Source organism: Amblyomma americanum, chromosome 8 (assembly GCF_052857255.1).
Source record: "Amblyomma americanum isolate KBUSLIRL-KWMA chromosome 8, ASM5285725v1, whole genome shotgun sequence".
NCBI lineage: Eukaryota > Metazoa > Arthropoda > Arachnida > Ixodida > Ixodidae > Amblyomma > Amblyomma americanum.
Genome location: NC_135504.1, coordinates 111,067,012 through 111,094,135, shown reverse-complemented (window position 1 = coordinate 111,094,135; position 27,124 = coordinate 111,067,012). Strand labels below are relative to the sequence as shown.

At 50.0% G+C, this 27,124-nt stretch overlaps 1 protein-coding gene across 6 annotated transcripts in view; it reads right to left on the bottom strand.

Annotated features, from left to right (window-relative positions):
- sick (sickie) overlaps positions 1-27,124 on the bottom strand; it is a 959,410-nt gene that overhangs the window by 210,657 nt on the left and 721,629 nt on the right. For 5 of the 6 annotated variants that reach the window (XM_077635300.1, XM_077635298.1, XM_077635296.1 and 2 more), the window contains 4 exons: positions 24,831-25,190; positions 11,552-12,732; positions 8,876-9,219; positions 1,020-1,082 (listed from right to left, as the gene is read on the bottom strand). In XM_077635300.1, the coding sequence (XP_077491426.1) occupies positions 1,020-1,082; positions 8,876-9,219; positions 11,552-12,732; positions 24,831-25,190 (1,948 nt within the window). The remainder of the gene's footprint in view (positions 1-1,019; positions 1,083-8,875; positions 9,220-11,551; positions 12,733-24,830; positions 25,191-27,124) is intronic. The other variant, XM_077635299.1, reaches the window with a different exon arrangement.

Genomic DNA, 27,124 nt, shown 5'->3' with positions numbered 1-27,124 from the left:
AAACTTTGTCGTGGGGTTCGGTATCACGTGTCCGACGGTGTGTTTCCATCCGCTGTTGGTGGCAACAGGGCCAATTAAAATGCGCATCACGCGGTGGCGTAGCTTTACCCACAGCTCTACTCACGTCTACCCACTGTCCGGAATGGGGATATTCTTTATAAAAGCTGTCTATAAACAGTCTATAGACTTCTTATCTACTTTATTGCCTTCCTATAGGCATTTATTCTCTCTATTCACAGTCTATAGACACGATAAAGATATAAATCTATTAAAATTGTATGGCCATAAATATAGAGATTGTCCATAGACTATCTATAGGATTTGTATTGCCCATAGACTGCTCTCCAGGTGATGTCGGCAATACATTTGAACACTTCGTATAATTTGTTCCTGATTTTCCAGACTTTCTAGGTCGCTAGACGCCCTGCAGACAGCAGACACAAGGCACCAGTGTGCTCCTGCAAAATAGAAAGGGTACGCCATTTGCGTATACTGTACCCGAACTCGCCAACAGTTCATCTGGTATGGAAAGAGAGAACTGAGACATAAAGGTAGAAACTACCTCCATTGTGAAAAAGAGGAAGTACAACGGACGAATTGGCCTTCAGCGTGTTCTGACCGCACGCTTTGCGCTGAAAACGAATCGCTCTCTTTCCTCGACAAGGCGAACAGGAGAAGCAAGCGATACATGTAGGGCATTCAAGACTAGAGTCAGCAATATCAGGCTACTGATGCGTGGGACGCTGGATGCGTCGCAAGAGTAATATCTGATTCTACTCCCCAACGATGACACCCTCCCGAGAGAATACGAAGGCTATGCCGCAGACGTCGCCTGCATCGTCAGGCAGAGGTCACGACAGCTTCCTGCCGGCCTGCCACGCCGCAGCCGACAGTAACCGAGCTTCTGAGGGCATTTCGGGTGGATTGCGAGCCGTTACTACGCACATGCAGCCATTATGGTCCCGAAGCCTGACGGCGAAAGGACCGCTTCTACTGCAGCGTAAGGAGCCATCACTCACCAGTTCCTCGGCGCGTACAGCTGATTGGTGCTGGTGGCGACGAGAGTGGTAGTGCTGTCGTTGCTGTTTCGTAGTTTCGCGTGGTTTCGTCGGAAGTGGTTCGACGAAGGAGGGAAGGGTGATGAACAGGTGGGTGGCACACCAGGGGGAGGTGGGCAGGGAAGGCGACGGTGTTCAACCAATGGGGCAGCGGCAGCCGCGGCAACGGGTTGTTGCCACGGTCGGGCCATGGCCGGGCCATGCGTGCAGTGGAACGTGACGGTTGGGCACGGGGGAAGAGTGCGGAACAGAAAGAAAAGGCACAGGAGGCGACAGGAAAGAAACGGGAAGAGAAAGCACAGGCACAGGAAGATCGAAAAGGTCAGACAGGAGAGAGAGAATAAAAAAAAAGAATGAGAGAGAAAAGAAGACAACGAATGAGTGAATGAATAACGAAGGAAGAAAGGCCGGCAAGATTGGGACGAGGCGAGGGAGCGAAGGCCAGATAGTAAAGAGGGAGTGCAGAGAGGGAAAAGGCGGAAGTGAAAGGAATTAAGCGGGGACATGGGGAAAATAAGCACAAAGGCAACAAAAGCGAAATTGTGCACGTGGTGACAGAAAGCGGTGTGCGGGAAAAAAAAAATATGAACAGCCACAATAGGAAATGTCCAGGACAAGCAAGGAGGAAGCGCTCAAGAAATGATGAGGGAGACGAAGAACCATAATCAAGAGGAGAAAAGATGGGAAGCAGTACGGACGGTAGGAAGTAAGACAGTTGTGCGCGAAAAAGGGAACGAAATGGTGAGAAGATGAAAAGAGGAAGAGAAAAATAAAAGCAGGAATGGGGAGAGGTGGAAGGAACAAAAAAAAAAAGAACAGTTAGCATACCTTAAACAAGACAGGCGAAAAATAAACTAAACGGTGCACTGAAATGCAAACAGCCAGCCCACAATGAAAAATATGCAAGCGAACATAAACAGTACAGCAGCGGTTTTAACTCAAGAGCGGTAGCAATGAACAAACTAAAGCACACAATAAAAAAAGTCTTATCTGGCGTAATGAGGTGGCAGTGTTTCCGTGCGGGTCAGCGCGCCTCGATAACAGGCCATGCGACGCGCCAGCGAGGTATAAAATATGGGGGGTGTTGTTGAGAGGTTTTCTCATGGATGGGAAGATTAAGAGTAGGCGCAGGCAACGAAATCTGGCGCTTATGCACAACAAGCGACAAAAAGAACGCCGTTTATTTTAAAGCGCACAATTACCGAGTTTGCAAGCCCACATGGGTCCTCAGTTGGAAAAGTGGAGAGAAATGCTCGCTCTACTGTTTCAACTTCAATCACGGCAGTCCTGGCAAAAGTTTTTTTTTTTTAACCAGCAGATCATTATAGCCATGGATATCGCATTAGAAGCACTGCTCATCACCGTCCCAGCCTTCCTCATCAAACGCCCTACAAGGATTTCCCCGTCCTTCGACATATTTTCTGAGTTTCGCGACTTGTACAGGCCTGATTTAATGCACAGTCCGGAAGCCACGCCGTGCAAAGTCAAACGCGCGGGACGACGTTGACGGGTGTTTCTATAACGTGTAGGGGAGATCACGGCACACTGGCCTTCTACCGCTCGACGTTATAAGCACCAGGCCGGGAATCGAACCCGCTTCGTTGTTGTCACCGGCAAAACGCCAGAACCGGTAAGTTACGAGAGCGGCATCACTCGTATTGCCTTATCTGTACCAGTCCGCCGAGTTCAGAACCACTGTACACCTCGATTAGTCCTAATGCAACTTATCCCCCAGATGCTATATCGTCGAACACGTTGTCGCCAACATCAGGGTATACGCCGCTGTGGCTCAGTGGTTATCGCGCTCGGCGGCGGACCCTAAAGGCATGGGTTCGATCCCGGCCGTGACTGTCGAATTTCGATGGAGGCGAAATTTCAGAGGCCCGTGTATTGCGCGATATCAGTGCAGACTAAAGAACCCCAGGTGGTCGAAACTTCCGGAGTCACTCACTATGGCGTCCCTCATAGCCTGAGTTGCTTAATGGGGACGTTAAACCCCCCTAAAACCAACACCAAACCAACATCAGTGTGAGGCTCAACACCAAGGACATCATCTATAGTTCGCTGCCCCTTCACTATTTCCTTCCCATCCCCAGGATGGCGGTTTTCTTTTCGGCTGTGGGTAAAACACGAACGCGCAATATTTTTGCGTAAACAGTTGAGCTGGAGCAATCTTGAGTCCCTTCTTTCGCACGCTACTTGTGGGAACGAGCTCCATCAGAAAAGCTTCGCCTGTCTGAAGCACTCAATCTTCTGGTCAGCGCTGCAGTTCACCTTCCATCGCACACCGCCACTCTCCTATGCTCATCTTTGAAACTTTCGAAAGCCAAGTAAAGTGGTACAGAGAGGGACTTCTATCTTCGCGGGAAAAAGTTTCTTGTATCCTGCATGGTAATACCTCGCAAAGTGTGCAGCTGAAAGAGAAACAAAGAGACAAGAAAAACGGTAGAAAGTCTGGGGCTTGGACGCCGCCTTATGCCCCACGATTCGAATTTCGCAATGCGGCCCGGAGATCAAGGGCGTTCGCGAATATGCGCCGCGCTGCTAAAAGTGCGATATGTATGCACATACTCAAATGGCCCCGCGCATTGCGCTAGTCCTATAGCAGTCCGGAGTGCACACTGGCGGCCTCAGGGTATACCTCGGCACGCGTCGCGCCCTCGAGTTGCGATATTTCCACGCCGTGTGCCGCAAGATGGAGCGCGGTCGAGTTACGTAACACCTTTTCCCGCAGTACACCCACTTGGAAAGCACAAGAAGTGAGAAAAAGAACAAGAGGCTTCTCATATAGCTTGCGGTGTGCGTAGGCGTGACAGGAACGCAGGACTCATTTGGACTTTTATAAAACGTCGCATTACAAACCGATGCTTTAAGGCAGTGCGTAAGTTAAGATTTGTGAGCTGAATTTCAAGGCGTAAGCCTTTATTCGCTCATGAGTGGCGTGTACGGAAGTTTGAGGACGGAAGCTCCCCGCACGAACTGTCAATCATAAGTTGTATGGTAAATATAATAAAATGTAAAAGCTGATTAAGCAATGCTGATAAGCAACATATATGTAACGAAATATAAAACAAAAATAAGGTAAACAAACACCAAATCAAGGAATAAAAGAAAAACAGAAGTAAAATAAAACAAACGAAAATCAATTAAAATAAACAATATCACGGAATAAAAACTAATATGAAAATAAAAATAATATTAAAATAAAAAAAATGAAGGGAGAAAGAGAGGAAAGGGAAAGGCTTTCGCATTCTCGCTCATAAGCGGACTGAAGTGCAATCCTTAATTTTTTTTCACGCTTGGAACGCTGCGTGCGGCGCCAGCAACCCTGTATTACGACGAATTCTCGCTAATATGTCTCGCATAATTTAATATCACGCGACATTTTGCTTTCGACTTATGAGGGTCAGGGCGTCGGTAAACGTCGCAATCGGGCTAAAAAAGGGGCCAGTTTCATAACGTATACGTGCACTCAAACGTGCAGAACGCGATGCCCCGCGCTGCCAGCGGCCCACTGTTTTGCCCAGCACGCCGGTCACACGCGCCCAAGCCAGAAAAAAATAAGTTTCCGAACACCTTTCCATGCATCGCACTGATGCCGGGCGTATGTCTTTTGTCGTTATCCCTCATATAGTAGAATGCAGGTTAAAAAAAAAGCAGTTGGTAACGCTGGGCAACGGTCCGCGGCTTCCTGTATTGTTCCGCTGGCCAATCGCAACAGTAAACTAAACTAGCTTGTTAATGTTTGATTTCATTAAACAAGCGAGGTATCAAAATTCTAGAGCTTATAATTCTTTTTTCCTGTGATAAGCTTCTTCTTCAGCTAACAAGAAAAGTTTCAACAAAAGACTACTTTTTCGTCATGGAGGAATGATGTGCAGCGGTCCTGAATGTGGCCGGAGCTTCAGTGAAGACTTAAGTTGTATCCGACTAACGGCGTGTTTCGCCTGCCTATATTCTAACCTAATTGTCTTTCCCCGCGGGGCGGAGCTGATGTGCTTTTATTAGCAGATATCAGTTGCCGCGACTGACACCTTTGTTTTTCCTTGAGTTTTTATTTAGTTTATGGATTTAATAAAACCACTACCACCACCTTTGATGTCGCTTTATGTGCCATTGTTGTTTGGTACCTCCACGCCTTCAGAAGTCAGAAAGCGAAGAATACTTTCCACCCACACTGTAACTGTGCCCTTGCCTACATCCTAATACCAGGCGGAAAAGAAAAGCTGAAATAATTTCATCTTTACTGCAAGCGTTAACGAGATATTTTTGATGAACTGTGCTTCAATAACACTTACACAGAAACTTTCTCATTTCAGCGAAGTTTACCTCGAACGACGTAACGACCGCGACCGAATAACTGTTGTTTTTATTTTTTCAGCACTGCGCATATACGGCAAGGTCTACAAGGCTCCTCTAGAGCTATTCCTTTTATACAAAAAGGAGTGTTCTAGAGGACAGCTTACACCTTGTAAAGTCCTTTCTGTTTAGAGTGCAGAGATGGAATCAGATACGCTATTTACCATGTTCTGCATATAGCCTCCATATACCTGACAGGTGCTACACTCTAAACACAAATACGCCTATATGGGAGTAAAAATGAAGTAAATTGTCCTCTAGCGGCCACCTTTTCATAAAAGGGTGTGCGCTGGAGGACAGTTTCACTCCCTTTTTACTCCATTTGTTCAGGGCCACATGGGCAATGTGGACCACACTCCGCTCCGTGAGCTTGTGGGAGGGAAAACAGCAGCGGAAACAAAAACAAGTAGGGAGAGATCTCCGGAGCCCAGGCCGTCCGAGGCCCCTAGGAACGAGCGCCGGTGTGATCAACGAGACCGCGGGCGGCCCAAGACCGATGGCCCGCTCGCACGCTCCGGCGGACCGGCACCATCCATCCCCTTTTCCTCAGACAGTGTTCCTCCGCTCTCCCCTTTCTTCCCGAAACGGCCAGCACCCGTTCCCCTCGAGTGGCCGCCGCCTGAGCGTTGTCTAACCGGGAAGGGGTCTCTCGGCGAGAATTAATCTGGCGTGTCCCTGTCACATCGTTATTTCTCTTCCCTCGCTCACGCAGCCACCCCGTTCCACCCCCTCTTTCTTCTTCGGCTCGCCCGCTTGCTGCAATTGCGTGCAGACAGGTTGATGAAGCAGTCTTCCCAGGGGGGAACAGGACCAAGGACACTTTCACGCGCCTAAGCGTTTTGCCGGCTCCAAGAGGAAAAAGAGGGCCGGCATATAGAGGTGGCAACGGCGACAATGCAAAGCTCGTTCCGTTTTCGGGTCCCGGAATTCAATTGTCCGCTACAGTCGCCCGGCAACGCTCGACAGCGTGAGTAAGATGGAAGACATAGCGTTGTGCTGAGTGGCCTGTCGTTGCCAGGCTCCGGAGAGCAAGGAGTAATGCTGAGCATCGACCTCCCTGTTCTAGGAGGCTTTGTGGTGCGCTAGAGATCGAATGCTCCCTCACAAACACTCTTTCACCTTAGCCGGGTCGTAAACAACCTCGAAGTGTCCCAATACACGTAATTTTGACCACAACAGACAGTGACGTACGTAAACTAATGTGACATCTCCCCCGATATCAGGCGGCTCACGTCGCTCGGATTGTGCTCGTTGAACTTGCTCCAAAAAAGAGAACAATGTCAAGGGAGGCTTAACATGCGAAATGTTCATTCGGCGTTTGTCTACGCACGCGGCGTAAGCTTTCCTGTGAGCGAACTGAGAGGTCCCCTCCGCTTATCTCGAAATGTAAATGCCGCCTACTGAGGAAGCCATTTTGTTCGCCGTTAAACCAGGAAGCGCCAAAATATAAAGTAAGGATGGAAAAAAATTACGGATGAGTGGGGTGGCAGGGAAATATATGGCTATGAATGGATCGAGGCCCCCTTGTCATCCTGCTGCAAGGCTATAGCGCTTGCGCCCTATAAGAAGCTCGAAAATCGAATGGAGTCGCAAAACAGTAACAAAGAAAGCGTGCTATACGGTTTGGCGCGCTTCACGAGCTCAATTTACAAGTAATTCACCCATAGAACTGCGCTCAAGTCATCAGTCTGTCTGTCTGTTGCTGCCAGGAAGGAAGAAAGAAAGGGAAGTGCACAGGCCTGCTCACTGGCTCAAGCCGAGCCACAATCGCTACCACGTGCAGATAGATGGAGAGTTGAAAGATGGGATAGAAAGACAGGATAGTAAAGACGCGCTACAGACAAGGCCGATCCCGGAGGTAGTGCAATACCGGGCCAACCGCTGGCGGGAGTGGAGCATCCTTCAAACTCTCCGCCACATTTCCAAAAATAAGTCCAACTTGGACCCGTCAAGTCATCAGCGCGAATCCATCGTATCGTTCCACAGTCCGCTTAAGGCAGAGCGCTCTACTGCTATTACACATGTCTTTAGCGTGAACTGTCGAGGAACGAACGTCGCTAGTGTTCTCGCATTTGGCTTCAGGGGTGGTATACCGCGACCTGTGGTACTTCTTACTGGCCAACCGTTTCCCCGCCTGTCCTCCACACCCTCGCCCACTCTTCCCAACCGCAAGTATTGCACGGGAACAGGACCAGCCTTTACGGGATGCGCCGGCGCTGCTTGCAGGGCGGCGAGCTGTCCTCCAATGATAGAACTTTTGCACTTAATAGAAATTACTGTGCAGGGAAAGAAAGGATGAACCTGGCATTTGAGTGCAAATTGAAATGCACCCAGGCCACACGACTTACTACGTTCTTTCCTGTAGAAAAGCCTGCATTAGCGACAAGCTGTATATACGTTTAAAGCGCTTTTGTGTATGTTCTACAGGACAACAACAGTGCAGTAATCTTTGAGGCTGTGTGTGTATTTCACGGCGTTGATTTCTCTTCAGAGAAGGCTGCGCCTCCAGTCGAATCGGCCCAGCTGCATGACTACTCTCCGACGAGTACGAAGTTCTTTGATAGTGTTGCTCAGAAGTCAGCACCAACAGGAAAGCATCAAAAGACCATAGGACCAGACAGAGTGCATGCGGCTGGCTTGTGCGGGGCACATACGCAAGGCAGAAGACGCATGCGAATACTCCTAGGGCCTAATTCCTGGCTGTTTTTTGTACTGTGATCAAATTCAGGCTGTGCAGCGGCAAGTGACGACGCGCTAATTTCACTAAAGCGATGACAATGCACTGGCTCCATGAGCCTACGCCTTATAACTGTCATGTGGTTAAATTGACAGGTAAACTCAGAGGAAATTTCGCTCAGGAAAAATGCGCAAAACGAAGAATAAAACTTTCCAGCTGCGCAGTCTCTCTTTGCCTTGTCTGTCGTTCCAGACCGCAGTTCACATTGTGTCGTCAAAGCAACAATTAGCCCCGGAACCCACAATAGGGTGGTGTATTGGGCTAACTGCTGCTTAAACGAGTAAGCGTTAGTTCATGTCTGTCTCCCTGTAGCTGCGTAATATTTTAGCGCTTTTGAAACGGCGTTCGCGCCCAGGAGTGCTGCATACGTTAAGCGCGGACGAATTAAGCAACGTGTACCTACAGGATCACCATGACGTAGTACAGGGTCAGGCTGAAAAACAAACGCTCCTGTGCACTATTCTGCGAGTATGCAGCACGACAATGACTTGAACAGATGAAAGAATATGCACTACGCAGGGCCCTTTACTTAGCAATCGTTGCCCTGTGTGGATTGCTAGCACATTGTGTCCGGTTTCCTCTCCATAGTGGACAAACTGGCTGAAGCTGTCGCGTTCGTGATCTCCCGTTTAGCAGACCCGTTTTCAGCCGTGTCTCACCCCGAATGAGTTACGGCATCACTGGTGCACAGCTAGCAAAGCAGGAAGGAAAGCCAGCCCACCTGTCGTCCTGGAGGACGTTGATGAGCTTGGGGTCCCGGATGGCGTAGCGGGTGGGGCGCCTGGGCGAGGAAACGGCGTACAGGGAGGCCAGGCCCCCCTCGCTGACGTAGCCGCTCGACTCCTCGGCGGCGCTGCAGGCGCGCGGCCCTCGCAGCACGTCGCCGTCGCTGACGTAGCCGGCGGACAGCTCGGCGTAGTCGGCGTGTTGCTGCTGCTGCTGGGGCTGGTGGTGGTGGTAGGGGTGGTGCAAGGCCACCGAGGCGGTGGGTCTCTGGGCGCCGTACAGGCGGGCGATGTCCTGAGAGGCGGCCAGCATGTTCTTTGCCACACGCTGCACGTCCGCCTGGAAACGAGCAGAACGGGCCGGTTTGCGATTGACCCCGTTTTTACATGCGCCTAAGCAAGGCTACATCCGCTACCCACGGCATAACGGATGGGCGTCCGTAATCTTAGACCACCTGGTTTTGAAGTGAAAGGCTTCACTATGACGTAAATCAGTCTTCAGGTAGGCAGCACGACCTTTAACGACCTTCAGCCCAACCCCGGATAGCCGTTTATGAAGAATGTGGTACAGTTATGATGTCTAACTCTTGACCCCTGACCTAGACCCATGACCTTTATTGACCTTTGACATTGGGTGACATTTAACCTTATGAACATCTGATGGGTGATGTGAAGCCACATGATGACATCCTCAGAATGTCGAGCCTCAGACGCTTAGCAAGCGTGCTTGCTTTTCGCTGCATTCCCTGCAGGGTTAGCCAAGTTAAGCCACTGCCAATTTTTCTTCGCCGTGTGTGGAGACGTCGCTACACACACGCTGTTAGCAGTTGGCCTTCGCTAACACTCCAAAATTCTATCGCCGCAGCCCGACTGGAGCGTCGACCTCGTGCTCAGGTGAAAGCAGAAGAGGCAAGGACAAATTGAGAGTAAAATTGACGAGACCAAATCAAAGACCTGAAATATGTAATTAAGGCTTTCCGTATTGATTAACTAGACAGAGGCATGCACATTCATTCTGAAACACAGTGAGTATCGTAAAGCTGCGCCGCAGAAATTTCGCGAGGGTGCAGGACACTCCCTCATAGAATTCCTTGCTTTAGTGTGCAAAAACACTACTCAAGAAGTACCGACTCCGAGCAAGAGTCTTGTCTTGTCCCGCGCTGTGAACTAACCCGAGTTACTTGGGTAAGCTCGGCTAAGCTCGGGTTAGTTGGGAGGGACGTCCCGCAAGCTGCAGCCAATGGGGGGAGGAAGCTCGGGCTAGTTCGGAGGAGCATCACGCCAGCTGTAGCCAATGGCAGACATGTGGCAGGTGGCAGTTGATGAATGGTCGCGAGAGGTTGCACGGAAGAGCAACATGGGTCGCACAGTCCCTACCGATGGCTGCGGTAGAAACAGCCACCTGCCAGTGCAGTGGCGCATCGCTTAACCGCTGCATGCTCTTTTTTCTTTATTGCCTGGCTTTGGCCCATAAAATTTAACCAAAAAACACTCAACAAAAAACACACAGAACGCTATGTCCATACCACACTGTCGTGGTCAGCCAGCATGAGTCTGGTTTCGTCACACTAAAATTCATGAAGCATACAGAGCGGCTCTAGCCTCGAGAGCACTCGGGAGGCTCCGCAGCGGCTTTCTGGATGGCCAGAAAGCAGTCCGTTGTCAAGTAGAGAACGAGTAATTCTGCACATATGACTATTAACTACTAAATCTATTGTGTCGTACTTTTACGCCGGAGCTTAAATGTCTCCTCCAATCAAACAATGAACACATGCTTTCGCACGTCTACTGGGTTTAACTAGGTTAAGCTCCTACCAAGTTTTGTGTTCATTCATGTATTAATTTTTCACAGCGCACCCGCACGAGTGATGTCAACGTCAGTCTGCCAGGTTAGCTCGTTCTGGAATAACCTATTTCTCTCAGCAGGTGAGACGACTGCGCATTGCTTCGCTTCATCCATTTCAGGTGGCCACTTTATCCAAAGAATATTGCAGGCGACAGGGGTACCTACCTATACCGTGCAAGAGGTCATCTCGTAAACTAGGAGGGCGAAGATTACCCGGGGCACTGATCGCACTTGCGGTATTACAGTTGTCGTATACGGTGAGCACACTTCCGTTCACCAAAGAACCAAAGGCCGCTGAGACAAGGCTAAGATTTTTGACATGCTCGTAGGAATCGAGACGCAGATTCCTCTAGGCGCACCGGACTCTAAACATAGTAATTAACATACCCGCCGCGGTGGCTCAGTGGTTAGGGCGCTCGGCTACTGATGCGGAGTTCCCGGGTTCGAACCCGACCGCGGCGGCAGTGTTTTTATCGAGGAAAAACACTAAGGCGCCCGGGTGCTGTGCGATGTCAGTGCACGCTAAAGATCCCCAGGTGGTCGAAATTATTTTGGAGCCCTCCACTACGGCACCTCTTTCTTCCTTTCTTCTTTCACTCCCTCCTTTATCCCTTCCCTTACGGCGGTTCAGGTGTCCAACGATATACGAGACAGATACTGCGCCATTTCCTTTCCCCCAAAACCAATTATTATTATTAATATTAGTAATTAACATCAGGCTGTCCTGTTTCCGTTGCATCACCGACCACTTAAATTTAGAGCTACAGCCTCACTTCTGTGAGCATGAAGATCTCGAACATCATAATCATAATAACATCATAATCACCTGGAGACGCAGACACGCGGGTAGCCTCGCCGCCCGGTGGCCGGCGAGTCCACGGGAGTAGCCACTTCCGTAAGGGGAGGCCCTGGCGAGCGGCTGCATGGGAGGGATATTGGCGAGCGCCTCTTCCATTTCCTCCCCGTCCTTCCCGGACGAAGAGTCGACGGAGTTGGCCCGCGGCACCAGCTTGGTCTCTGCAGGCACGGACTTCACTGTAGACTCGACGCCACCCACGAGACCGTTCTTGCCGGCGGGCGATTCGCTGTTCGCACTGACTTGCACTTGACTTCTATCGAAGGCATTCTGGGCAGTGTTGTGGCCCTGCTGAGCACAGTTGTCCGGGCAGTTCTGTCCCGCGCCCGTCCCGTTGATGAGGTTAGTCTGATTGCTACAATTGTCCTGGTTCTGTTGGACCTGGTTCTGATTGGCCGTGGCGATCAGCGACGGTTTGTCCTCCTTCACCGAAACCACGGTGGACAGGGAAGACTCCGTAGAAGACGCCGTCACCGAGTCTTTGCTGAAGGAATGCTGACTGCTCATAATGGGGGACACCATGGCTATGCTTACGCTCTGAGCCTGCGCCTTTTTGGAACGCTCACTTTTTGGCAGCGTCTCTGTTCGCACGCCAACGCCGGTGTCATTCGCAGACGGCGTCGTTTGGTCCTGCTGCTGCTGCTTCTTGGAGCCCGCGTCTTCAACAACGAGCGTCTCCTTGGCATCAGCGTCATTGGCATCTGGTTGCTTAGCAGTGGCACTGTGCTCGTCCGCGGGGCTGCAAAGCACGCTGCCGTTCTGTTTAACCTCGTTCTTAACCTTCTCCGGCAGTGCAGAGCCTATGGAAGACAGGTCCTCCCTGGACTGCTTCGTGGTTCCCTTGACAGCTGCCGTGGGCTTGGGGATTCCGCTTCCCAGGTTGTTTGGCTGCACCGAATTCATGTCCGCTTCCGGATGCTGCTGCTGCTTCTTGTCCTCCACGGCGTGGGCACCGTTAGAAACGGGCTTGGGGTCCTGCGTCTTGGGCACCGGAAACTTTTCAGGTGTGACGTGGGAGGCGAGTTCGTGGCCGCTGCTCAGAGGGCGCGGGTGGCCGCTGGCCGCGTTGGGCCTGCGCGTCGCGGACCTGTTGAGCGTCTCGGTAGATGGAGAGGAGCGGGGAAGACCGGAGCGGACGGTTTCCGAAGACCCTGCAACATCGGTAAAAGAAGAGTGAGCGTATCTCAGATCGCGCCGCGACAACCGTATTTGTCTTAGACAACGCAAGTGGCACAGCACAAGGCAAGCACGAGAGGACGACGCTGCTGGCGAGTAACGGAAGCTTAAAATCTGGTCAGACGTCTGCTGTCCAGCAGCACCACTGAACAACAAAGAAACAACAATGAACCCTGTGAACGCATAGTTCAAAGGAATCGTGTTAAGGGAAGATCACTTTGTGACCCGCCGCGTTGGTTCAGCGGTTAAGGCACTTGCCTACTGATCCGGAGTACCCGGGTTCGATCCCGACCGCGGCGGCCGCGTTTCGATAGAGGAAAAACGCTAAGGCGCCCGTGTGCTGTGCGATGTCAGAGCACGTTTAAAGATCCCCAGGGGGTCGAAATTATTCCAGAGCCCTCCACCACGGCACCTCTTTCTTCCTCTCTTCTTTCACTCCCTCCTTCATCCCTTCTTTTACAGTGCGGTTCGGGTGTCCATCGACATATGTGAGACAGTTAATGCGCCGTTTCCTTTCCTCAGAAACCAATTTTCATCTAGAAGACCCACCTTTTAAAGATGGCTGTATACGTCTGGGAAGGGTGCAAGATTATAATAATAATACTTGGTTTTTTGGATAAAGGAAATGGCGCAGTATCTGTCTCATATATCGTTGGACACCTGAACGGCGCCGCAAGGAAAGGGATAAAGGAGGGAGTGAAATAAGAAAGGAAGAAATAGGTGCCGTAGTGGAGGGCTTCGGAATAATTTCGACAACCTGGTGATCTTTAACGTGCACTGACATCGCACAGCACGCGGTCGCCTTAGCGTTTTGCCTCCATAAACACGCAGCCGCCGCGGTCGGGTTCGGACCCGGGAACTCTGGATCAGTAGCCGAGCGCCCTAACCACTGAGCCACCGCGGCGGGTGGTGCAAGATTTTCAAGATCACCTTCACAAAAGTCACTTACTGTGCGCTGTCATTGAGTTGGGGAGTCGAGCGGGACGTCAGAAAACCTTGCGGGCGGACGCACTTTCTGACCATATAGATTTGACGCTACGCACCGGTCAGATGTACTGATATGGGTTGAGTGAATAACGGAACTGTCTGGAGCAAGCTTCTTTTCTAACGACGACTCTGGAACGGCGGTCGGCGCAATATATAATCCGCTTTGGAAACTATATCAGAACCTCTACGCAGACAGTGAACGCGCCTGCTTCGACCACGTCGACGGGAACGACATTCGCTCGGCACAACTTGAGAGGCGAAGCGACGCCAGTTTCGAGGCAGAGTGTTGACTCGGAGGGCGCTAGCAAAACATGCAGGGCGTGTCGCGCTGGGTACACGCGACGCCGGATGTTGCGCCACGCGAAAAGATCGTCGAAAGTGAACACCGGAAAACACGCGATAGTGTCACAAAGACAGACCACGGGGTGGTGGTGGTAGTGGTTTTATTAAAAATAATAGTAAAAAGGAAGGAAAAGATTTTTGCTAGCCCCGGCATCTGCCATCGATACTGAAGCACCTGAGCTGGGGCAGCGGAAATAAAGGACAGCAGGCAGAATGGAGAAATGAAATGAAAGAGGTGAGGGGACAGGAGTAGAGGACAGGGGGAGAAGTAATATGTACAAACTATTTACACAATAAGTAATGTGTCCAGGTTGTGCGCGTGATTAGTTCAGTTTAGAGAAATTAAATCACACACGCGCACAGCACTGTGTAGGTTACAACTGGAGTGGGGCGTCCAGTTATTAATCGTTCAAGGTAGAACTCGCGGAGCGTTCGGTCACTGCGTGTAACTACCTGACGGAGAACAGACGGGACGTCAAGCCCGTGTGTTCGAGGAATGCACAGAGGCTCACCAAAGTTCGCTCACGAGTGCGCGCACTGCCCTGCGGCCACAATAGCGTCTTGATGGAGTCTGGTAGTATGCCCTGCGCCCTATAGGCCGCGAGCATATCGCGACGAGCATCGGCGAACGCGGAGCAGCGAAGGAGCAGATGTTCTAGTGTTTCCACTGCACCGCATCCGTCACACACATCACTCGTCGCGATTCCGTGACGCACCCGTCGTTCCCCGGGCCACACGCAGCCGATGCGCGCGCGGAGGATCATTGCACGTTGCGACCGTGTAAGTGCGCGACAGCCGGTGACACTGTCGATGCGCTCACCTCCCGCGATGCGTGGGTCGGGGTGCTGCTTTCGGAGATGGTCGTGAATTACCGCACGCACGTCCTCCAGCGCAAGGGGCAGATCGCTGGCAGGTAGTTGGTGTGCAGCGGTCGCGAGGTCGTCAGCTTCTTCGTTGCCGGCGATGCCGCAGTGACCGGGCACCCACTGTGCACGCACGGCACAGCCTCTCTGCGCGAGGCGCTCGATGCGCGAGCGAATGGGGTACTTGCTCCGACGTGTCAACACTTGAAGTCGAGCTGAGGTTTTGCAGGGTCGAATTCTACTCAGTGCCCGTCAGCCTGCTAAGATGCCTATCATAAATGTTTTTAAAATGCTCCATCATTCGTATTATATGCCTGTAACAAGCTCGCTTTAGCCTTGCGTTTTTCAGCTGACCTGCGCCACCTAGTTTGGAATTGTTCAGAGTTCCGCAAGGGGCGCGACAATCTCGTTGCCAAGCATGGTTTCCCCACCGACGGCGAGGAATTTCGTGCACTGACCAGAGCCGGAGCGAGCGGCATCTGGTAAGATATTGGCAAATATACTACGTGGCCTTTACAACGCAGTGTAAAGGGTGGCTAGACCACCCATGCCGTCCCCTCATATATCAATACACCCCTACTTTTCCCTTCTTTAACAAACCAACAAACGGCCTTGAGCCTTCATTTCTAAATAAACAGCTCATTCTTTGTGCAAAAAAGAAGAATTTGTTTCTGAGGAAAGGAAATGACGCAGTATCTGTATCAAATCTCGGTGGACACCTGAACCACGCGGCAAGGGAAGGAAGGTGGGAGTGAAAGAAGAAAGAGAGAAAAAGATGCCGTAGTGGAGGGCTGCGGGATAATTTTGACTATTTGGGGATCTTTAACGCAAAGATCCCGAAGTAGTAGATCCCCAATAATTTCGACTACTTCGGGATCTTTAACGCACTAATCACGCCCACAACCTGGACACATTTCTTATTGTGTAAATAGTTTGTGTATATCACCTCTCCCCCTATCCTCGATTCCTGTCCCCTCACATCTTTAATTTCATTTCTCCATTCTGCCTGCTATCCTTTATTTCCGCTGCCCCAGCTCAGGTGCTTCAGTATCCATGGCAGATGCCCGGGCTAGCAAAAATGTTCTCCTTCCTTTTTATTATTATTTTAATAAAACCCACTTTTTTATTTATTATTTGATTTTATTCCAATACACTGTCAACCCCAACCGGGGTTTTTACAGGGGTGGGCGGATGTCAAAAAATACCCAACTTCCAGATAAAACAATTATAGTTAGCAGTTATACAATGAAAAGGATGGTTCTACTTAAATCAAGACAAGAACAAACAAATTCGAGGTAATCAGCTATGCAGAACTCAGTATAGATCACCAAAATTTTAACAATATTTAGTCAGTTTTGTGGCAGCGTACTCAGCTCGGCAAGCTCCAAAAATTTGAGGACTGTCGGATGCATTACAATCGAGACGTCAAGGGCATTCCATTCGCGCACTGCTCGCGGAAAGGAAAAATAGAATGTGTTATTGCAACAAAGAAAGTCTTCAAGTGTAAGAGGATGTTTGCGGCGGGTGATTCTGGAGTGGCTCATATTGACGAAGTCTTCAGAGTTAAGCTTAAATGAATTGTGCAGAAGTACACTACGACTATTTTAACGCGCGCTGACCCGCAAAAGCACCCGTCTGCTGTGCGACGTCAGTGCATGTTAAAGGTCCCCAAGTAGTCGAAATCACCTCCGCAGCCCTCCACTACGGCACCTCTTTCTCCCTTTCTTCCTTCCCTCCCACATTCCTACCTCCCTTCCGGCGCTGTTCGGGTGTCCACCGAGATGTGAGACAGATAATGCGCCAACTCCTCTCCTCTCTTCTGCAACCAATTTTCAAAAACCAATTTCTTTCCTTACATTCCTGCATCCCCGGATGAAGGGGCTGTAGCGTGGGGGCCTACGAAGAGCTGGGACGCCGCGGCTGCAAGCACAAATGGTTTGGAACTACCCTCCAAGATCCAGGTCATGCGTGGTACGCATGTACTTGAGCTCTCTCTCTCTCTCGCCACGCGACGTCTTCACTCCCTTCGCCCATCTGACGCAATGCGCGGTTCAGGTGACAGCGCAGTTCCCCCGCTTACCCTTTCGTCATAACCTCCACGGTCACGCGAACCTACGCTTTGTACAACCACGCTTCATTAGCTCCTTTATCCCTTCCCTTCCGGCTTGGTTCAGGCATCCGCCGAGAAGTGAGACAGATACCGCGCCATTTCCTTTCCCCCAAAAAATTAACCACGCTGGTTACCCGCCGCGGTGGCTCAGTGGTTAGGGCGCTCGACTACTGATCCGGAGTTCCCGGGTTCGAAGCCGACCGCGGCGGCTGCGTTTTTATGGAGGAAAAACGCTAAGGCGCCCGTGTGCTGTGCGATGTCAGTGCACGTTAAAGATCCGCAGGTGGTCGAAATTATTCCGGAGCCCTCCACTACGGCACCTCTTCTTCCTTTCTTCTTTCACTCCCTCCTTTATCCCTTCCCTTACGGCGCGGTTCAGGTGTCCAACGATATATGAGACAGATACTGCGCCATTTCCTTTCCCCAAAAACCAATTATTATTCAACCACGCTGGAGTTCTGGAGTTAAACGCAATTTAATTTTTAAAGCGAAAGCTTTACTGGCCGCAGGTTGAGAAGTTTCGCGATTTCTGGACAGCCATGCTGCACATGCGCAAGGAGCAGTGACGACACACGGCGCATTTCTCTCCCTCGATCGCTAGTCACAACTGCGCATGCGCCACTAGTTACACCGAGCCACAGGTGTACCGCCGCTACGCAGCGCCTCGGCTTTGCTCAAAAAGCAACTTTCAATTTTGAGTTTTCTCTTTCTTCTTTCACTCCCTCCTTTATCTCTTCCGCGGTTCGGATGTCCACCGAAATATGTGAGACGGTTACTGTGCTTTGCGCGCTCGCCGCGCCATCTGGCATGACGTCACACCGCGCGGCTCGCCGCCGCCGCCGTTTGGTATGGCGTCACACCGCGTTCCTCGTCCTGGCGCTCGCCTCCGCTCGCTTCGCCAGCTGCGTCGCATGCCTGATAACATTCGGCGGATTGAAAAGGAGAGCTCGCGTGCGCCGCAACCACAGTTGTGTCGTCTTTAATGCGACAACATAGGGAGACAACCAGACTAACCTGGACTTGCAATCAAGGTTAACCAAGGCTACGTATATCTCGGCGTAGCCGAGCTAAGCCCCTGCCAATTTTCTCTTTCTCTCACTCCCTAGTCACACTGCGCATGCGCCACTAGTAGCACCGAGCCACAGGTGTCCCGCCGCTGCGCAGCGCCGCGCCTGTCCTCAAAATCCAACTTTCAATTTTCAGTTTTCTCTTTCCTCTTTCCCCGCTGCGGTGGCTCAGTGGTTAGGGCGCTCGACTACTCATCCAGAGTTCCCGGGTTCGAACCCGACCACGGCGGCTGCATTTTTATAGAGGAAAAACGGTAAGGCGCCCGTGTGCTGTGCGATGTCAGTGCACGTTACAGATCCCCAGGTGGTCGAAATTATTCCGGAGCCCTCCCCTACGGCACCTCTCTTTCTTCTTTCACTCCCTCCTTTATCCCTTCCCTTACGGCGCGGTTCAGGTGTCCAACGATATATGAGACAGATACTGCGCCATTTCCTTTCCCCAAAAAACCAATTATATTATTTCCTCTTTCCCTCCCTCCTTATCCCTTCCTTTACGGCGCGGTTCGGGTGTCCACCGAGATATGTGAGACGCTAAGATTTGGGCGAGTTGGTAAGCATTCATGGTGGGTGAACAGCGCAACAAAGGCGGGACAAAGGTAAGACAAGCGCTGACGAGCAATTGAGTTTATTGAAGAACGAAAAGTGGTAATATATAGTGAGCGTAAACAATAAAATTATAAAAACATAAAAAACGACAAAAACGACTTTTTGTTCTTCAATAAACTCAGTTGCTAGTCAGCGCTTGTCTTAACTTTATCCCGCCTTTGTTGCGCTGTTCACCCACCATATATGTGAGACGGTTATTGTGCCATTTCCTTTTCTCAAAAACCAAACAAAACAAGTGAGCCGTCGGCGTTCATGGAGTTCATTGGCGTTGACAACTTTGCAAAGACCGTTCATTTTCACGAAAGGAAAGGCGTACAACCGGATGCGTGGGCCAGTGGAGACCTCAATCTCGCTTTCGCTTCGTATATCCTGGATTAGCTGGGCTAATCCACATTATTTTTTGTAGCGGGAGCTACACTACACTGCCAGTCGAGCATTTCGCTGTACAGGCGAGACGCCAGTTGTGCGCATGCGCTACCATGGTACATGCGGGAGGCCAGTCATGCGCATGCGCCGTTACCATGGCAAGCGGGGAGGAGGAGTGGGTGCGCTGCGCGCTTCGTCATTTCCCTCCCTCCTTTATCCTTTCTTTTACGGCGCGGTTCGAGTGTCCACCGAGATATGTGAGACGGTTAATGTGCTTTGCGCGCTCGCGGCGCCATCTGGCATGACGTCACACCACTCGGTTTGCCGCCGCCGCCGTTTGGTATGGCGTCACACCGCGTTCATCACCCGAACCGCGCGTCGTCGCATGCGCAGCATGGCGTATAAAAAGCGGAGATGTAATCGGCGGCTGTATCGCAACGCTTGATATGGATGCACACAAGGAGAGTCCAGCCGCTGCTAAACGGTGGTATAGACAATAGAACATTAACTATTCCGATCCTGAGGTTGTTGCCTGGCACTTGGCTACTTAACAAAGAGAGAACAAGCGCCAGAAGGCAAAGAGAGCAGCAGAGACGCCCGAACAGAGGGAGGAACGCCTTGCCAAATGGAGACGCCAGACTGCCGAGCGTAATAGACGCCGCATAGCCGCCGAGGTGGAGCCTATGGAAGGCGTCAGTCAACTGCAATCAACCGAAGAGGATGTGAAGGCCTTCGTGTGACTGATCACACCATTCTAGTTTCCGAAAGTGCATCTGCGACCCGGACATGTCAAGCGGACATGTCTCTCATTGCTAAACATACAGTGCCAACAACAAACTCAGCCAGGGAAACGTACCTCCCGCTACGTATATCCTGGTATAGCGGAGCTAAGCCACTGCCATTTTTTTTTTCGATAAAGGGTTCAGGTGCATACTGAAATTTTACATCATCACCGCTCGCAAGACGACTTTCTTTAGATTAATGTTGCCATTTAGGTTAACGTTAAGGTTTACCCCTTCTTAAGTAAGAATATAGAAAGGATATCAGAGGTGAACTCACAACAGAGACATTCAACTTTCTTCCGAGCCCTGGTGGTCAGGTAAATCAAAATGTACCACAGTGGCGTGCCTATGTACGATATATGTACCATATACAATATTTAGGGGTGGGCGAATTGAGCTTTTTCAAAACCGAATGGAATACGAAATAGGGTAGATTGGCTACCGGATCGAATACGAGTAGTGTAGTTAAAAGCGGAATCGAGTACCAATCGAACAGTGAAAAAGCAGAGCCAAATGCGAATACATTCTTTGTGCGACTATTCGCTACTTATGCGAATAATCGTACAAACGAATATTCGTGAAAAGCAGCGAAACTCCAGCGGCGGCGCTATGAGTCATGAAATTCTAAAGCTATCGAAAGACGCAACATTGATGTCTACTAGAGGACACGAAACATTAAGTATATTAGCTCTACGACATGCCCCTCTGCCGGAACCCCTGGCAAGCTGTCCCCCATTCCGGTGAGTCTGTGCGCTCTCGATTACGATTCTCGTTAAAAAGAAATACTTTATGACCATCACGTCATATGAGTTTGTGATACTGATTGTGAGAAGACTTGGAACCACGGTCAGCGAAATCGATCATGCAGGCAGCGCTTGCTAAACCTGGTGAAACCATGTTCCTCCAATCTTGAGTATATCTATATGCGTTATGAACACCGCCACACGATTGGACCGCATCGCGGGCGCTGAACTGTTCTTCCCGAACATACGGATCGCGCTGTGTGGCGTCGGAGTGGGCCCTATTTTTGAAACAGCCGTTACAAAGAAAATACAGCGTGCATGTCCTATTTGAACGTCGCGCCAATTATTCGAAAATTATTCGAAAACATCACAGCGGATTCCATTCATTTCCAATAATTTTGAACACGAACTACTTGGCTCATTCAGCAAATCTAATGGAAGGATATCGAATATTCGCACACCCCCACCCAATTTACCTCGACATACCTGCGCAAGATAACATCAGTTCATCCTCCGTTTGCAGGCCGCAAGTTCACAAATAACATCTAGTATTATTGACGCGATAACGTTAAGGCTGTTCAGCAGAAAATTCGCCGCCATCGGTGTCTTTGTGAGCGAAAAAACAGGTAGCCCGCCTGCCACCTATGTCACGTGACCTTGCGACGTCATATCAGTACCAGCCCACCGTGGCAGGTGACCGTTAAATTAATGATTGGTCAAGAGAGGGTGCTCCGGGAGAGGTGCCTAGGTCTCACACGCACCACCGGTACGTGACTGCGTTTTGAAACAGCCAGCTGCCAGACCGCGGAGCGTCACTTAACCACTGCACTACTGCGCTAGGACTGGTACGAGGACTCCCCGCTGTCTATGATTGTCAAGTAGAGAATGACAAATTCCGCACATATGGGCATGTATGCATGAACTATACTCCATTTCATAAATCAGGTGCAACGCTGTCAAGGCAGGCGCTCTCTCCGCCTACATCCGCGACCAAAAGCAGTGCGTTCCTTGTTCCTTGTCTGCATTTTATGGTACATTTCTCATGACCTTTATTAAATTCGCTCTTATCGCTGACGACACGCTGTACCTTTCTCGTGCCTTAGACCACTCGGGCACAGAACAAGCGCGGACACGCCTTCCTTTGTTTTGCTATCCGGAATACTTCCGTACCTTTCACAGCGTTGCGTCTGATGTATGAAAAGGAGTGTATAGGCGAAGTGATACGCAAAGCTGACGCCAGGCCGCTGAAAGGGACCCATTAAGGCTGTCGCGTCACATCCTTAAGGCGGAGCTTGAGCGTCCCGTCAAGTTTTTGTGCGAAGCCTGACTGTGTAGTCTTCCAAGACACTGCGTCTTGCGAACGGACGCTTGCCTTTGTTTTGTTGCTCGACGCCTATGTTTCGGTTGCTCCATACTTTTCCGGCGCGCACATTTTACCTGGACACTTTGTTTTGTATTGAGTTTCTACAACAGGGAAACAACGCGATATTCTGTCTGCCACAAGTAAGGCATACATGAATGCATTTGCCTAGTGCTGCGAGCAGGCAGTGTCGAACGGCCTTAGATAGCGTTGCGCTTGGGTGTACTATAACAAGGACGTCAGTGGAAATACACTCGCGATAGCGGCGAATTTTTTCATGTGTAGGAATAATGCATAACATTCTCTGCACTGCATAGTGCACCTGTGGAATGAAAAAATTGGTTCTCTAGGTTGGTATGGCGATAGGATCCCGGAGAATTCACGGTGTATATGGGCACATCTATTTTTCTTTTCCTTTCCCCGTGTAAAGGGCAGCACTCATTGAATTCTATCATCTCTCTTATACATTAAAAAGCAAATATTTTACCACGTGCACAAGGTTTGTGACGTTTGTCTCCGCTGGTTCCTTACTTCTCGAAGGTAGGACAGCATGTTTTTTTTTTTCATTATTACGAGGACTTGACGTGTGACCTAAATGTGGCTGCCGATATACTTTAGAATCTCATGCAGGCTATTTTCATACAGAAACCTGATCAAGATCCGGCTCTTATAGTGTTGTGGCTGATGGACAACAGCATGGATTCACCACTGCCACGTGCTGCTTGTATGCAAGGAACAATCACTTGGCCAAGATTCTATTTTCAGCAGTTCATTATCGCCTTTTTTTTCTGGCCTTATCATGGTCTTCATTGAAGATCCCTGGTGCTTACAAAGCTTGATCCCTAATATGATATTGTAAATTAGCTGTTTTAATCTGAACTTTCCTTTTCTATATTAGGAGGTTCCGAAGCGAGGCGAACTCACTGATATTGGTGAAAAATACAAGCTCCACCATTTTTATCATATGGAAACTGGCCGCAGGTAGAAATAGCTCTGTCCATGAATATTTAAGATCAAAAAGTGGCTTTCCAGGTAGAAAAAAAAATGACAGAACCACAACACACCAAAAAAAATATTTTGCAGCTTTGTTGTAACGACAGATTTTTCTGTTGATTTGTGGTATTTTCTGTAGTACTATAGTTCCTACTTTTCTGTAGTAACAACACAAAAATCTGTTGTTACTTCAAAATATCTGTTTTGACTAGAAGTTTTTTGTCAAAAACACTACCAAAAACCTGTTGTGACGACAGAAACTTCCTCTTGTGTTTCTCGACTGGGTTGCGGCGCATAAAACTGCAGTCGCAGCTCCCAGGCTTTGTTCAACTACATTACATGCTGCTGTGTAGGAAAGAAGTGCCTTTGAAGCAGTTAGATGATAAATCCGAGCTACAACGTTTGCGTTCAGACAGAACTGCTGCTCACTGCTCAAAGCCAGTGCATCATGATACAGTAGACGTCCCTTTTCTAAGGGCCAAGTAGCGGACTGACAGTTAAGCGCGCTCGCGCGGGTTAACGGTTTCTGACACCAACTATCGTGCTGTCTATGTGTATTTACAATTGCACACGCCCTATCCCCCAAACGCAAACGAAAACTATCTGATACCGCAAGAGGAGATAAACAAAAGGTCGACGCCCAACAACTCGAAACTGGCGTCACGTCACGCGGATGTTGTAGGAAAGCTTTAACGCACAATCACTCATAAAAAGTCACCCCAGATTTTCAAAAAAAGAAAACCTTTCAGACGTGCGTTTTAACGCCACAACTGTGGTATCGTCTGAGAGGAGCAAGTTGTTCCTGACAAACTGAGGCTTGAAAACAAACCGGCGCACAGGCGGGTGTCCGCACCTCCAGTGAACATGCTTCAGGCAGTATGCTTTAAAGGCAACTACATCACTTCTTGAGAATTTCGCAATGTTCAAGGATTCAGATCTATACATAGGCTGTAGGTGAAGCATGCAAAGTGTTTTTCAAGCAGCATTCAACATTTCAAACGCTAGCCCAAAAAAACTTCGCATGCTTTACCTGCAGGATTCACACGTTGGACCATTTTAAGCTCGCTTATCTCAAACACCTATGCAGTTGCCTTTTAATTCCCGTTATTCAGTCTTATGGCTCTTCCGCATTGGTTAGTGATACCGGAGCCAGCTACTGACACTGGCTGTTAGATATAAATCATAATCTTTGCGTAAACAAAAAAAAACTTTTGTAATCTTGCTTTCCTCACCGAGAGTGAAAAGGAAAGTCGCCTTTATTTCGCCAAACAAACAAATTGTAGAGCTAGTCTTACCGGGTTGGCGCATGATTCAGTGAAAGCTGTTATAGCTCTGGTTTAGCCCTGAATCCTCAGGTTGTGCACTCCTTCACCCTCGTCACAACCTCCTCCTCCCTCGGTAGCCCCTGCTTCAGGTTTGTTCCCGTGGCGGCCACCTTGCGGTTGCGCTTTCCTCCGCTCTCGCTATGACACCCGAAGCCACTTGGCTTCATCCGTCACCTCCCACGGGCTCTGCACATTGCCACGGCCCACGATGGCAGGTGGTGGCCACCACCTGCCATAGTTGTGTTACCAGGTGACAAATGAATTGCCAGGTGGTCCATTAGGTTAAATTGTAGATGACAATGACTTCAGTTTAGTCGAATTAAATTGAATTAAGTTAAATTAGCTTAATTCACGAAGTGATTAAGGTCTTACGGATGACAATGTAGATTCGACAGTAGAATGCTGGCCTATATGGCTAAACCAAATCTATAACAACTTCCGCTGTAAATGTTCTACATATCTCGCGTGTCCTGTGACTACTTAGTTTTAACTTAGTCCGGCCTAACGCAGTCTTAGCAGCCTTTATTACCTGCGTGCGACGCCGGCAGCTTGGTGGAAGACGACTGCTGCTTTCCGGCCGCCCTGCCGAAGGTCTTCTTGGCGGGGGGACCCTTGGCAGCCGACGACGAGGCACCCTTGGAGTGGCCAACGCCGTAATCAGCGGTGGTGTCGGTCCCGTTCACCCTCGAGAGTCCGTTGGGCGTGCCGCCGTTGCAGACGGCTGAGTTTCCCGCTTCGGCCGGCTTGGCTTGGCTCGCGGCTTCGGATCCCGAAGCCGAGCCGGGACCGTTGGGCGCGGCCGGAGCGTCGCCGCATAGGCTGGCGGACGAGTCGCTGCGTTCGCTGCGTGCCGAGCTGAGACCGCCGCTGCTGCTGGGCCGCTTGGGGACTGCGCACGGGAGGAGGCGGGATCGAAGTTTGCAACGAATATCAGGAAAATGACTTATCGTTATTACGAAGCCCTTGGTGTTTACCTTAAAACAAAATCACAATCAACAGAATTATTGCAGCTACGTCCACACCAGGACAAAGCAACTCCCAATGGCCTCCAGTTAACCTAACTGTGGCTACCCTATCACCACAAACTTCTCCAATCTCATCCGCACACCTGGCTCTCGGATATCCTCTGGTATGTTTGCCTGTCCATGGAATATATTCCGCTACCGAAAGGGACGATCGGTTTTAGTCTCCTGGTATAACGTGGCCTGCCTATGCAAAACAAAGTGAACAAGGGAAGGGGGAGCCTCAGGGCGCTTAGCCAACATTTCGACAAGAAGACAAGCGCTCTTGTCGAAACATTGGCTAAGGACCATGAGACATCCTCCCAGTGGATAAGCCCCTTCCCTTGTTCATATTGCTTTATGTTGTCAAGAATCTTCCTGCCCTCCCTCTTCTATGTCCTGTTTATGTCAGCTAACCTAGAATATCGCAAACTCGAGTCCGTTACCTGACACACTGTTCTCATGTCGTCTGTAATGTTACACCAATGAATTTTCTGCTGCTAAACGTATATGCGGCCGGCTCGCAGTAAAGATAGAAATGAGAGGACCACGCAGGGAGCGAAAAAGAGCAATGCGTAGGTCTAACCTTCCCAGACGGGAAAAGGGCTGTGTCGGTCAGCGGCCAAACGCGAGTTGATATATCCTTCATGTTGTGAAGAACAAATAAAAATGAATGAATGAATGAAAAAAAAAGTGACTCAGGGTATGTGGTAAGCTGTAGTGGAGGGCTCCGCATAATTTAAATCACCTGGGGTTCTTTAACGAGCACTGACATCACGCAGCACACGGGCCTCTAGAATTTCGCCTCCATCGAGACGCGACCACCGCGGCCGGTGGCCGCGAGCATCATAATCATAACGAGCACCATAACCACTGAGACATCGCGGCGTTATTAAGCGGAAGAAACAGGACAAGGACATTGCATGCTGCTTACAGAAAAGATGACGGGTGACCTCTCTTGTTGGAAGACAGGGCACCACGGGAGCCACCCGTACAGCACAGGCAAGAGAAGAAGCCCCAGTGCTGTTATGGTATTTCGCTGGGACAAAGTTGCCGCTATCACTAGGACAGGGTTTAGGCCTGTAGTGCACCGAATGTTGGCTGATTACGCTGATGAATTTTATGCGATAGCAAAAGTGACACACGCAGCGCCCTCCAGACCCGGACAACACGATAGTATTCGAGACAGGCATAAACGAAAGAAGGAAAGCAGCAGAAAATACCAGCGACTCAGAAAGCCCCCTGTGGTCAAGCCAAGCCCCGTGCTGAACCGGAGGCATCAAAATATCCGAGTCACACTGGCATGTCCATTACAATTAACGCTTCACACAGACGCTCGTAGGGCACACCACGCGGTATATTCTGCTCCTGCCATTTTGTCCCTTTCTACCCTTCGGGCCAGCGCCTCAATCTTGTTCCGCGTACTCTGTACCATGAAGGCAAGCGACTGTTTCAGTGCGCTCTGCGCCGACTGCCTACATACAGGGAACAACAGAAGTCTCACAGTACACAACCGAAAAGCACCTCCTGTTCGGTTCTAAAGGTTAGATCGCATGACACCTTTAGTCTGTCCGAAACAGCGCCAATGCTCGACTGATATTTGATGCTCAGAACGCTGCGAGAATGTTTGATGCTGCGGGAATGTTTTCTTTTTTTTTCTGGCTAGTTGATGTATTGCTGGAATTATTTATAAGCGGAGAAGAACAGCACAGGAAGGAGCGAAGTCGACAGGACCGAGCCGCGTTTAAAAGCTTTTTCCACTGTTGATGGTTAGTGTTTGCGGGGCAAATATTTCGCTCTCTCCTGGTGGATGTCCGCTATA